Source organism: Loxodonta africana, chromosome 4, assembly GCF_030014295.1.
Source record: "Loxodonta africana isolate mLoxAfr1 chromosome 4, mLoxAfr1.hap2, whole genome shotgun sequence".
Taxonomy (NCBI): domain Eukaryota; kingdom Metazoa; phylum Chordata; class Mammalia; order Proboscidea; family Elephantidae; genus Loxodonta; species Loxodonta africana.
Genome location: NC_087345.1, coordinates 102,661,425 through 102,675,695, shown reverse-complemented (window position 1 = coordinate 102,675,695; position 14,271 = coordinate 102,661,425). Strand labels below are relative to the sequence as shown.

The 14,271-nt window shown below is 37.7% G+C and overlaps 1 protein-coding gene across 6 annotated transcripts in view; it reads left to right on the top strand.

The window, feature by feature from the left end:
• LRRK2 (leucine rich repeat kinase 2) overlaps positions 1–14,271 on the top strand; it is a 159,702-nt gene that overhangs the window by 127,810 nt on the left and 17,621 nt on the right. For 5 of the 6 annotated variants that reach the window (XM_064284381.1, XM_064284380.1, XM_064284384.1 and 2 more), the window contains 2 exons: positions 8,817–8,987; positions 10,201–10,301. In XM_064284381.1, the coding sequence (XP_064140451.1) occupies positions 8,817–8,987; positions 10,201–10,301 (272 nt within the window). Of the gene's footprint in view, positions 1–8,816; positions 8,988–10,200; positions 10,302–12,470; positions 12,589–14,271 lie in introns of those variants that run through there. The other variant, XM_064284385.1, reaches the window with a different exon arrangement.

Genomic DNA, 14,271 nt, shown 5'->3' with positions numbered 1-14,271 from the left:
TAGAAGTAGTGTGTTGGTTTCAATAGGAGACCTATGTATATGGCACAGTGGTAGCATAAAGGAGCAAGTGACTAACTGAGCTATAGTTTTTCAGGATTTCTTTAATGGGGGGGTGATTCTGGGATTGTATATTAGAGATGAACTGGAGGTTTGTGGGGGAAAAAAGGTGGGAGGTGAGGGGAAGGGACTATTAAAAAGAGATGGGTGGTGGGGAGGTACTACTAACATATCTAACAATTTGTCTGAATTCAGATAACTGCAAGAAGTCTAGTATGGTTTCAGTGATGGATGAGGAAGATAGTTTTTTTCCAATTCTGGCTGCATATTAGATAACTTGTAGAGGTTTAAAAACAAGTGTAGCCACTGGGGCTAAAGCTTTACAATTCTGTATTAGCACATGTGGAGCAGGGGCTCTCAATCCTGGCTACACCTTAGAATCCCTGGGAGGACTTTCAAATATATGGATCACAGGACCCCAACCCAAGGTATTCTGGTATAACTTGTCTGGATTAGGGCTAGGCACTGGTGTTATTTAACATTTCCCCCATGTGATTCCAATGGCATCTAGGACTGAGACTCACTGGTCTAGAATGAGGCTCTACAGCATCTACAGTTTTTTAAGGACCACAAGTGATTCTGGTATACAGCCAGTATGAGAAGCACTTTTCTAGGTTATGAAGGGCTTTTTAGGTTTTACCAAATAGTTTAACCTTTGTCTCATGGGAAGCCACTAAAAAATATTCTGTTTCGTTAGCAAAAGTTTCCTACCTCTGCACAATGTAGACAGTATCGTCACCTTTAGGAATGGATTATGGAGTGGGCAGCTCAAGTTTCCATAGCGTCCTGCAAGAAGAAATATGCTATTTATACAAGAACTTTTAACAAGATATTTAACATTTGCTCTAGACTTTTAAGAATATGAATCTGTTATATAAGCTAAACTTATGAAACTGAATAAATGAGAATAGAGTTCAGACTTCTATTGAAATTTAAAAAAGCAGTGTCAGTTAAGTTAATCTCTCCCAAGCACAGTCTAGACATTGCAGCAGATTTTGAGGATGCAGAGATAAATAGTTAGCTGTCTGCAATTTAAAAAACCTGAGCTCTATGTCAGACTGTCTGCATTTAAACACTCTACCACTTATTAGTTGAGTGAGCCTGGAGAGATTATGTTACCTAACCTCTTTCCTTGCCTATAAAATAGTACCTGATATGATAACCTATCCTATGGGATCGTTGTGAAAGTTAAATAAGCACAGTGCTTACTTAGCACAACATTGGGCACATTTCTAGACACCATTGCTTAGTTTTTGTCCTCTTACCTGTGCTGTGGCTGGGAATTCTCTCCAGTGCGTTCACGGGGCTCATCTTATTTGTTTCCCCTCTCTCAGGGATCATTGTCCTGAGCTCCTGATGCCCAATGTCTGAAAAATATTATTTCATATATTTCGTCTGGTTATTTAGTTGTTTCTTGAAGGATGGTGAATCTAGTACTTGTTACTCCATCTTGTCTGGAAACAGAAGTGATACATGCTTAAATAAATGACCTATTTGAACAACCTAACACACAATGCATTTTTAGGATTTCAGTTAGTAGTTAACTTTTCCAGTCTTCGAGGGCTGTTATACTAAGTAGGGTATCTATATGGTATGGTAGTATGATCCATGTGCACCAACCATAGATCAATTACAATTTATCACCTCATGTGGCGATATTGTCCCTTTGTAAAGATGCAGGAAATATTCCTATTTCTAGCCTACTCTAATGTCAAAAAAATTTTTTTTTCCTAATGTCAGGAAATATTAACAGTATTAACTTAATCACAAATTAAATTTAGTGATTAATACATTGAATAGCTTGAAAATGTATTCTGCCTTGGGGCCCAAAAACCTAACCCTAACATGGGGCCCCCCAAAAAACAAACTAAACCCGTTGCCATTGACCTACAGGACAGAGTAGAACTGCCCCAAATGGTTTCCAGGGAGTGCCTGGTGTATTCAAACTGCTGACCTTTCTGTTAGCAGCCATAGCTCTTAACCACTATGCAACCAAGGTTTCCACCAGGGGAACAGCTATAGTGAAATATAAGGCAAAAATTCTTGAACAACTTTCAATTGCTGCCCCAGGGAAGTCCAGAGAGAGAAAGATGTGCATTGAATAGCTTGGTGGGGCTTCTCATGGTTTCGAATGATCATCAAGCTTTATGTTGAAAGCTTGCATCCTACTTCCTTTTGCCCCTCTTCTCTAGCTCTCCTCCTCCATTTCGGTTTCTGAGGTGAAGGATTCCAGGATGAAGCATCTGAGCCAAGTCATTTTAAAGTAAAATTTGATTTGCAAAATATAAGAGCATGAGATGGAAGCAGCAAGCAAATGCTGTTGAGCAGGGTGATAGATGTTTTTCTAACACATTCGTAGTAATAATTCTTAGCATTCTAGTGACAGAGATATATTTAGATACAGATGTGCTTAAGTTTTTTAGATAAATATTTATCACACTGTAAATTCTGTTTCTATTAATTTGTTTTCTTTTTCTGCTTGACAGTATTTCATGGACATCATTCTATGACAAATATTGGTTTTTTTAATTGTGGCAAAATATATACATAATATAAAATTTTCCATTTTAACCATTTGTAAGTGTACAGTTCAGTGGCACTGATTATATTCACAGTGTTGTGAAACCATTATCAATGTGTTCCCAAAACTTTTTCATCATCCTAAACAGAAACTCTGTATGCATTAAGCATTAACTCCCTCATTCTCCCCTTTCCCCAGCTGATGGTAACCACTAATCTACTTTATGTCTCTACGTATTTGGCTATCCTAGATATTTCATTTAAGTGGGATCATACAATATCTGCTCTTTTGTGTCTTGTTTATTTCATTTAGCTTAATGTCTTTCAAGTTTCACTCATGGTAATATACATTAAAATTTCATTCTTTTTATGAGTGAATGATATTCTGTTGAATATGTATACCACATTTTATTTATCCATTCATCTGCTGATGGGCATTTGGGTTGTTTCTTCTACCTTTTGGCTATTATGATTAATGCTACTATGAACACTGGCGTACAAGTATCTGCTTGAGTTCCTGCTTTCAAGTCTTTTGGATGTATGCTCAGGAGTGGAATTGGTGGGTCATATGTGATTCTTTTTTTTTCTGTATATGTAATTCTATGTTTAACTTTTTGAGGAGCAGCTAAACTGTTTTCTGCAACAGCTGAGTCATTTTAATTCCCACCAGCAATGCACAAGGGCTGCAATTTTTGCACATCCTTTCCAACATGTGTTATTTTCCATTTTTGTTTTTACTACTAGCCATTTAGTATGTGTGAAGTGGAATCTCATTGTGGTAAATATCAGTTTTAATAGGTACATAATATTTCATTAAAAAATACTACGACATGGATGCACCTTGAAAATATTAAGCTAAATGAAATAAGCAGGACATAAAAGGACAGGTATTATACGCTCCCCCTTAAATGGAATATCAAGAACACTGGAAATTCATAGGATGAATTCAAAAAAGCATTTATAAGTGAATTATATAATTGAAGTACCTCCTGAATAAAACAAAAACAAAAAATGCTCCTGTCTTCTCATGCTTACATTTTGTCAATGAGGACAGTTATTTTGAAAAAAGGAAGACAAGGTAAAAAACGTTTTCTTATTGAAGTAAATATTCATTTCCTCATCTTCAGAATTGTCTTTCTTGGTTTCCTCTGACTTATTGTGAAACGAATTCCAACCTTCTGTGCAGTTCTAAGGTCTGTGGATTGACGCCTAGAGGGATAAATCTATCATAAAAGAATTTGTGCATTGGATGAGAACTTAGACTAAGTCACCCTTCGATCTCTTCTAAGATCCTGCAATTCCAAACCCTATGTTTATAACAGTGAATTTATCAAGATAAAAATGCATTTAATATTTTAATAGTCCTTTGACTTTTTGAATAGTGTCTTGATATAATAGATACCCAATAAACTATTGAATGGATAATAGATAATTGATAAGATTAAAATCAGCCTCTAAAAGGCTTTTTTTTTTTTTAACTTTTATTGAGCTTCAAGTGAACGTTTACAAATCAAGTCAGTCTGTCACATATAAGTTTACATACATCTTACTGCATACTCCCACTTGCTCTCCCCCTAATGAGTCAGCCCTTCCAGTCTCTCCTTTTGTGACAATTTTGCCAGCTTCCCACTCTCTCTATCCTCCCATCCCCCCTCCAGACAGGAGATGCCAACACAATCTCAAGTGTCCACTTGATATAATTAGCTCACTCTTCATCAGCATCTCTTTCCCACCCATTGTCCAGTCCCTTTCATGTCTGATGAGTTGTCTTCGGGGATGGTTCCTGTCCTGTGCCAACAGAAGGTCTGGGGACCATGGCCGCCGGGATTCCTCTAGTCTCAATCAGACCATTAAGTATGGTCTTTTTATGAGAATTTGGGGTCTGCATCCCACTAATCTCCTGCTCCCTCAGGAGTTCTCTGTTGTGCTCCCTGTCAGGGCAGTCATCGATTGTGGCCGGGCACCAACTAGTTCTTCTGGTCTCAGGATGATGTAAGTCTCTGGTTCATGTGGCCCTTTCTGTCTCTTGGGCTCTTAGTTGTCGTGTGACCTTGGTGTTCTTCATTTTCCTTTGCTCCAGGTGAGTTGAGACCAATTGATGCATCTTAGATGGCTGCTTGTTAGCCTTTAAGACCCCAGATGCCACATTTCAAAGTGGGATGCAGAATGTTTTCATAATAGAATTATTTTGCCAATTGACTTAGAAGTCCCCTTAAACCATGGTCCCCAAACCCCTGCCCTTGCTCCACTGACCTTTGAAGCATTCATTTTATCCCGGAAACTTCTTTGCTTTCGGTCCAGTCCAATTGAGCTGACCTTCCATGTATTGAGTATTGTCTTTCCCTTCACCTAAAGCAGTTCTTATCTACTAATTAATCAATAAAAAACCCTCTCCCTCCCTCCCTCCCTCCCCCCCTCGTAACCACAAAAGTATGTGTTCTTCTCAGTTTTTACTATTTCTCAAGATAAAAGACCTTTTACACTCTAAAAAGACAGGCATAAATATTGTTAATGAACTAGCTAATGTGTGGGTAGCTCCTCAGTGGGTGGGAGCATTCCTCTTTTTTCAACTAAGAGTATTTTTAAATAATTTTGACTTTACCATTCATTATCTGTATGGCCTTAGGCAAACACATATCATATCTGATCAGATTACATAATTTATAAAATGGAAAGTTCTCAATGTGCCTAATTCAGATGGTAGTTGTGCCCATCAAATGAGATGTTCAAGGAGTTCTGTAAGATGCTGAGCAATATGAATTAGGAACTACTGTGATACATTTACATTATGTCACCTATACACTTAACTAGGGATCTGTTTTGGAAGTATCTTAATTATACAATTCTTTAAAGTAGGATGTGAGAATGGTATTGTGGTTATGCAGGAAAATGTCCTTCCTCTTAAGGAAATGCATGGTGTATTTAGGACCGAGATATATCTGTAACCCTGAGAGGTACAGATGGTTAACACACTCAGCCGCTAATTGAAAGATTGAGATTTAAGTTCACCTAGAGGCACCTCAGAAGAAAGGCTTGGTGATCTACTTCCAGAGACTCAGCCATTAAAAGCCCTATGGAGCGCAGTTCTACTTTGCCGTACATGGGGTCAAACATAGGCTCACAAAGAGTCACGTGACCGGATGGCACCTTTTTTAAAACATAATTTCATATGTTTCAGCAAAATAAAGTATTATAGACAGATAAACAAATGTGGGAAAACAGTAACAGTGACTGTGTGAGTGTGTGTGTGTGCAGAGAAATTACACAGATGTGGCAATATGTTAACAGCCAGGGAATGTTCACTATCGGTGCAGTAAGAGTTATTGTCCTCAAATTTGATACCTCTATAACTCAAAGGGGCACTGGTGGTACAGTGGTTAAAGCGCTCTCCTGCTAACCAAAACATAGGTGGTTCAAACTCACCAGCTACTCTGCAGGAGAAAGGTACGGCAGTCTGCTCCCGTAAAGATAGCAGACTTAGAAAACCTGTGGGCCAGTTCTTCTTTGTCCTTTAGAGTTCCTATGAATTGGAATTGACTCAGTGGCAGTGGATATGGGTATCCTCAACTCTGCATTGTCATTCCGGCCTGACCTTCATCTTTTGCTAGTATACTCTCTGTCAAAAAGGACTATTTCCAGATTCAATCATTTACACCTTGAAAGTTATGAATTCATACTTTGTTATATCTTCCTGGCTGCACATTTAAATGACTGTAACAATCATATACTCATTCTACAAAATTTGGAAGTAAAAAAAAGAAAAGAAAAATTACCTATAATTTTACTTACTAGTTGCTGTGGAGTCAATTCCAACTCAGAGCACCCCCCCCAAAAAAAACCCCATAATTTTAGCATATGGAAATAATCATTGTCTTAGGATGGGTTCTCTAGAGAAATAAAACCAGTGAAGTGTTATCTTAGCTATCTAGTGCTGCTACAACAGAAATGCCACAAATGGATGGCTTTAACAAATAGAAATTTATTCTCTCAAAGTTTAGGAGGCTAGAAGTCTGAATTCAGGGTGCCAGCTCCCAGGGAAGGCTTTTTCTGTCATTTCTGGGGGAAGGTCCTTGTCAGCAATCTTCCCCTGGTATAGGAGTTTCTCAGCATAGGAACCCCAAGTCCAAAAGATGCACTCTGCTCTTGGTGCTTCTTTGTTGGTGGTATGAGGTCCCTCTCCTCTCTGCTCCTTTCTCTCTTTTACAACTCAAAAGAGGTTGACTCAAAATACAACTAATCCTGTAGATTGTGTCCTGCCTCATTACCATAACTGCCTCTAATCCTGCCTCATTAACAAAACAGAAGTTAGGATTTACAACACATAGGATTAGGATAAACACATCAGATCACAGAATGGTGGACAACCACACACTACTGGGAATCGTGGCCTAGCCAAGCGACACATATATTGGGGGGATGCTGTTCAATCCATGAGAAGTGAGAGTGAGAGAGAGAGATTTATCTCAAGGATATGGCTCACATGTTTGTCAAGGCTGGCATATCCCAAGTCTATATGAGTCAGGCGTCAGGTTGAAGGCTTCTCCTGACTCATATAGCTGCTGCAGGGGCTGATGAATCCAAGAATGACATATCAGATAGCAGGCTGCTGGCTCACGGGCTGTGAAAGCTGATGAACCCAAGATCAGCAGGTAAGATGGTAATCTGTTGGCTCACAGGCTGCAGAGGCCAGTGAATCCTAAGATTGGCAGGCAATATGGCAGACCACTGGTTCAAGTGCCAAGAACCAGAGGTCTGATGATAACAAGCAAGCAAACTTTGCCAGAACATCCATACATATATTAGATGCAGGCCACACCCCCAAGGAAACTCCCCTTACAACTGATTGGCTGATCACATCAGATCACATCATAGAGGATGATTACATCATTACATAACTGCCAATCTACTGAGAATTATGGCCCAGCCAAGTTGTCACAAATCTTAACCATCATAATCATCATTGCATTTGGATGTGTTTCTTCCTAGTCTTTAATTATGTACCTTTCCATCAGTATTTTTTGTTTTGAAAATATTTAAGCCTACTGAAAAGTTGAAAGACTACTACAGTATACACCCATGTACTTGTCATATAGAGTCATTGATTACTAACTTTTTGCCATATTTGTTCTCTTTCTGTCACTCTTGCTCTTTGAATATGAATATGAATCTTTTGAAATTAAGTTTAAGACGTAATACTTCATCCTTAAACATACTGATTTCCTTAAAGATGTTCTTTTACATAACTACAGCCAAGAAGATTAATTCTGATTTTTTTTTCACAAATGTGATAACTTTCAGTGTATTCAAATTATATTTCATGCCGTCTTACAAATGATTTTTAAATGACCGCATCGTAAATATTATCCAACCTTTTTCGTTTTATGTCTGAATTTCTTTATAATGCTTACATTTTTACTGTTATGACTAATATTGAAAATATCCATTTTTTTTTCTGAAGAATTTAAACACAATTTATCTCCACTGTGGAATGGAAGGTTTTATTTCCCTTTGAATGAATTTCAGACGTGAACCAACACCTGAGAGAGAGGGCTTTTATTTCTTTTTGTTATGATTTTAATATTCTTCCCCCCAGTGGATAGAAGGTGCATGGATACAAGTTCTTGAAATAATGATAGCATTAGAATTTTAGCCAGGTATGAGTGACTCGAAGTCCAGAAATCTCCCTCCTTACTCTTCTCTATTTAAAACATGATCTTGAAAGAGTTATTAGAAATGAGAAAAATGGCCTAGGTTATCTTTTCCTATAAGGCTTCATTTTTTTAAGATTATGAAATGTCAGTGGCACAATGATTAAACTCTGGACTGCTAACTGAAAGTTGACAGGTCAAATCCACCAGTGGTTCTGTGGAAGAAAAGACCTGGTGCTCTTCTCCCATAAAGATTACAGCCTAGGGAACTTTGTGGTGCAATTCTACTCTGTTATCTAGGGTCACTATGAGTCAGAAGGGACTTGATGGCACACAACATCAGCAATAACTTAATAATGTATTATTGAATGTTTATTCTTCTTATTCTTTAAAATAGCCCTTCAGGTAAATGGTCCTGAGACATTTAATTGACTTGGTCAAAGTGTTTCATCATATGCATGACATGGCTTGAATTTTAATTCATGTCCCTGAAAAAAAAAATATATATATATATATATATGCCACCTTGAGTGCATGCCTTCTTCTGGGCCCTGTGTTGGATATTTTATTAACATATCTGATTAATTTCAGGGTTTCGTGCACCTGAAGTTGCCAAAGGAAATGTTATTTATAACCAACAAGCTGATGTTTATTCATTTGGTTTACTACTCTATGACATTTTGACAGCTGGAGATAGAATAGTAGAGGGCTTGAAGTTTCCAAATGAATTTGATGAATTGGCAATACAAGGAAAATTGCCTGGTAAGTTCTACTGTGTCTGCTAATGTCAGCAGCTTTATTTCCAAGTTATTTAATTGTAGTTGTATATTTATTTCATTTTACATTTGGGAATTTTTTGTTTGATATGTGAAATACTCCTAAATCCTGTGACACATTAATAAAATTTATGTGAAAAAGTTAGCTTTTAGACTGTTAAAAAAAAAAAAAACCCCAAATTAATGTTGGTATTTTTGGTATTTAGAAGAATGCTCAAAAAAGTGAATTACTCTCAGAACCTCAGATTTGGTGATTTCTAGTCCTCATAAAGAGTTAACTGTGTATCCAATAGCCTGGAGTGTTTTTATTTTCTTGGAGTGAAATAATTTATATGCATGGGTGGAGGCTTGAATTGTTTATAATAATATTCTTCAGTGGTAAATATTAAAAAGAATTGGTAAATGAGAATTTAATGAGATCAAATTTCATTTTAATAGTTGTCTCATGCTTTTAAGAAATTCTAAGACATTGCCATTCATTCCTTGACTTTTATTTCAGTTCCCACTACAAAGTATCCTTTTAAATTAATCTAGCTGTTTCCCATATTTTCTGTTTTCCTTCCTTTTAAGCAACATTTATGAGTTTATACTATGTGCCACGGTGCAGAGAATATAGCTTTAACTATCTCCCTGTGGGGGAAGCCTTAAAGATTCAGGCAAAAGAAAACATATAATTTGGATAAATCTCAGACACAACCTGAGCCATCTCTTTTCCTTTGTCAATTAGCTTTCGAATGAAAGTATCCAGCTCCCTAGTCTGTACCAGCCAGAAGAATAGCATAGTTTTTATAAAAAGCAAATGTGCACAAACTGCCTGTGGGGTTATGAGGATTAAGTACCTGCCTATGCTGAGTGTTCAAATAAAAAGTATTTACATAGAAGCCTAATTATTATATGGACAAATTTAAAATACAGTTAATGGAATAAATATCTGTTATTTTATTCAATTGATATTTGTATCTCTTTTTATCCCATAAAACTCTAGATTCTTTTTTTTTTTTTTGATATCTCTAGTGGGGATGAAGTTAATAAAATTAGCTTTACATTATGATAAGTATATTCAGAATAAATATAAGATTATAGGATTATGGGGATCACTTTTTTCCTTTGCAATGTTTGGACTTCTAATATACATTGAGAAGAAATAAAATAATTGTTTTCTTTAATGATCTAGCATGATATGTTTTTTAATGTTTTAGACCCAGTTAAAGAATATGGCTGTGCCCCATGGCCTATGGTTGAGAAGTTAATTAAAAAGTGTTTGAAAGAAAATCCTCAAGAAAGGCCTACTTCTGCCGAGGTATTCTTACAGTCACAGTGTATTAATACATGCTACAGAATATGTATACATAGACATCACTATATTTACTTTAAAATGTTTATAAGGCAAGAACATTGCCAATAACCCAAAAGCCCTCATATGCCTCTTCCTGACTGAGTCATCCTCATCCTTCTTTCCCTGGAGGTAACCACTCTCCTCCCTGTGATAGTCATTGTTTTGCTTTGCTTTATAGTTTTGCAATCCAGTTTGGTTTTCCTGTATTCATGATTTATTTAAATGGAATCGTATTTATTTAGCATTGTGAGATTTTTCATTTTCCCTGCCAACCTTATTTTGTAAGCTTCATTCGTGCTGAATATAGCTGGTGATTATTTTCACTGCTATTACACTCCAGTGTTTGAATGACCTATGATGTAGTTATACATTTTCATGTCCCTGGGCATTGGTATTGTTTCCAGCTTTTTTGCTGTTATAAACAGTGTTGCTGTATACATGTGTCCTGGTCCAAATTGTGTTAGAATATCCTTGGGATACTACCAAGAATTGCACCGTCATTGGGTATTTGAATACCCAAATTGTTTTCTGAAGTTGTACTGGTTTAACACTCCCACCACCTTTGCATTAAGGTAGCTTTTGTGATATAAATTCTCCCTAAATTTTGATATTGTCAAACTTCATAATTTTTATAATTAGGTGTAAAGTTTTGTCTTGATTTATTGTTGTTATTTATCTAAAAATGCTCTAATTTTGCCATCATATTTGAGAGACAGTTTTGCTGGATATATAATTCTCAGCTAGCAATTTTTTACCTTCAAGGTTTTATATATGTCATCCCATTGCCTTCTTGTCTGCATAGTTTCTGCTGAATACTCTGAGAATAGTCTTATTGACTGTCCTTTGCACGTTATTTTTTTGTTTATCCCTAGCTGCTCTTAAAATTCTCTTTATCTTTGGTTTTGGCAAGTTTGATTATAATATGTCTTGGTGGCTTTCTTGTGGGATCTATCTTGTATGGGGTTTGATGAGCATCTTGGATAGCTATCTTCTCATCTTTCATGATATCAGGGAAGCTTCCTGCCAACAAGTCTTCAGCAATTCTGTCTGTATTTTCTGTTATCCCCCCTGTTCTGGTACTCCAATAACTTGTAGGTTATTCCTCTTGATCAAGTCCCACATAATTCTTAGGGCTTTTTCTTCTTCTTCTTTTTTTTTTTTTTTCTTTTTAATTCTTTTATCTGATTTTTCCTCAAATAAGTTGGTGTCAACTGCTTTATCTTCAATCTCACTAATTCTGACTTCCTATGACTTTCTATTGCGTTTTCTGATTCTGAAATTTTATTGTTAATCTTCTGGATTTGTGTTTGCTGTCTCTGTATGGATTCTTTTAGCCTGTTAAATTTGTCAATATGGTCTTGTATAATCTTCTTAAGTTCCTCTGTTGTGTTCTCTGTGTGTTCCTTGGCTTGTTCTGTGTTTTGCCTGATCTCCTTCCTGATCTCTTAAAGAGTTCAGTATATTAATCTTTTGTATTCTGCCTCCAGTAATTCCAGGAAGTTCTCTTCCTCTGGAAAATTTCTTGATTCCTTGTTTTGGGAGCTTGCTGAAGCCATCATGGTCTGCCTGTTTATATGATTCGATATTGACTGTTGTCTCCCAGCCATCAATAATTTATTATATTTATTTATTTTATATTTCCTTACTGTGTGTGTATTTGCTTAGCATGTCCCTGTTGCCTAGAGTACGTAGGTGGGTGAATTTTTGCAACTGGACTATGGGCTTCCAATGCTGTTGGCTGTAAGGACTGGGAGGGACCACTTATTCTTGGACCCCTGCTGCAGGTGGCTAGATGGTGTGGGTGGAGCCACCAATCCTCAGGCTCCTGATGTGGGTAGGTGAGAGCCCTGCTTAATGGGCAGAGCGGTGTCAAATGTCACAAACCTGCCACTCCATCATATGGCTGATATGGTGAAGTAAGGCTTCAGGTATACACCCTGTTGTACTGTGCTAATGAGGGTCTATGATGTTGAAATGGGCCCACACAGGTCTAAGCAGGGGTGAAAGGCATTCAAAGTCCACGGACCCCTTATGCTTCTGCCTAGGCAAAGAAGTTGTGCCTGCCTTGAGTTCCCAGCTTAAGGGAGCTGGCAGATTACTTTTTCCTGTTTGTTAATTTGTTCCCTCTCCCAGGCCAGGAGAATGGCTCAGAGCATGTAACAGGAGCTACTTGCAGCCCAGGGGAAGCACCATTCAGCAAGCTGGCCTGGAACCTTGTGCAGAGCAGGGAGAGAGGTTCTTCCCAAATGGGGTGTTTTTTGATCCACATGGTAGGTGAGATGCATATACTTACCTTTTGCTGATTGAGGGCCACTTCTTGCTGGTTCTGGAGGGCTTAGCAGACTCTGCCACTAGGTCTCCAGCGATGTGGAAAATGCATCCTGAATGCCATTGCTTGCCTCACAGCACTCATCAGCTGATCTGGCCTGCAGATTACTGGTTCCGGTCAGGTCAGGTCTGGCAAATCTTTGCTACTTCTGAACTGTCTTGTCTTCTCCCTGCCACTCAGTCTGATTCTTCAACTTTGCCTTTGATGTTCAGGTCCCCTTGATTGTCATATATAATCGATTCACTTGTTTTTTCAGGTCTTTGTTGTAAGAGGGACCACCTGAATTGTCTGACTACTCTGCCATCTTAGCCCTGCCTCCTGTTGTTGTTGTTGTTAGGTGCCATTGAGTCAGTGCTGACTTACAGCAACCTTACATACAACAAAACAAAACACTGCCCGATCCTGTGCCATCCTCAGAATTGTTGCTGTGTTTGAGCCCATTGTTGCAGCCATTGTATCAGTCCATCTCATCAAAGGTCTTCCTCCTTTTCACCAACCCTCTACTTTACCAAGCATGATGTCCTTGTCCAGGGACTGGTCCCTCCTGATAACATGTCCAAAGCACGTGAGACAAAATCTCACCATCCTCCCTTCTAAGGAGCATTCTGACTGTACTTTTTCCAGGACAGATTTGTTTGTTCTGCTGGTGGTCCATGGTGTATGCAATATTCTTCACCAACACCATAATTCAAATGCATCAATTTACATTACCCTAATTACTAATTAGCAAACCCTGGCAGCATAGTGTTTAAGTGCTACAGCTGCTAACCAAAGGGTCGGCAGTTCAAATCCACCAGGCACTCCTTGGAAACTCTATAGCGCAGTTCTACTCTGTCCTATAGGGTCGCTATGAGTCGGAATCAACTCGACAGCAATAGTTTTTTTTGGGCGGGGGGAGTGGTGTTAATTACTAATAGGAAACCCTGGTTGCGTAGTGGTTAAGTACTATGGCTGCTAACCAAAAGGCTGGCAGTTCAAATCCATCAGGCACTCCTTGGAAACTCTATGGGGCAGTTCTACCCTGTCCTATAGGGTCGCTATGAGTCAGAATCAACTTGACAGCAATGGGTTTGGTTTGATGCATGTATTTTATGTTGATTGGTCATCTATGTTTCCTTTTCCACAAAATGCCCATTCATTGTTTTGCCCATTTTTCTCTTGGGTTATTTGCCTATAAATCAAATAAGAAAAAGCCATTCTTTATATATCTCATACTAACCTTTGTTGGTTATATATGTTGAAAATCTTTTCCCAATTTTTTGCGTGCCTGTTTGTGTCACTAGTTTTTTTTGTTGTTGTTGTTTGTTTCCTATAGGGTATCTTTGATGAATAAAATTTCTTAACTTTAATGTAGACAAACTTAAAAATCCTTTTTTATGGTTGTTACTTTGGGGATCCTGTCTTAAGAAATTCTTCTCTACCCCAGAGTCACAAAAATATTTATTTATGGTTTCTTCAAAAAGTTTTAGTTTTACTTTTGACATTCAAGATCTTAATCCATATAGAATTGACATTCGTATATAGATTCAATTTCATTTTTTTTTCCATATAGATGACTTGTTTTTCCAGTCTTATTAAACAGTTTCTCTTTTTTTCCATTGCTCT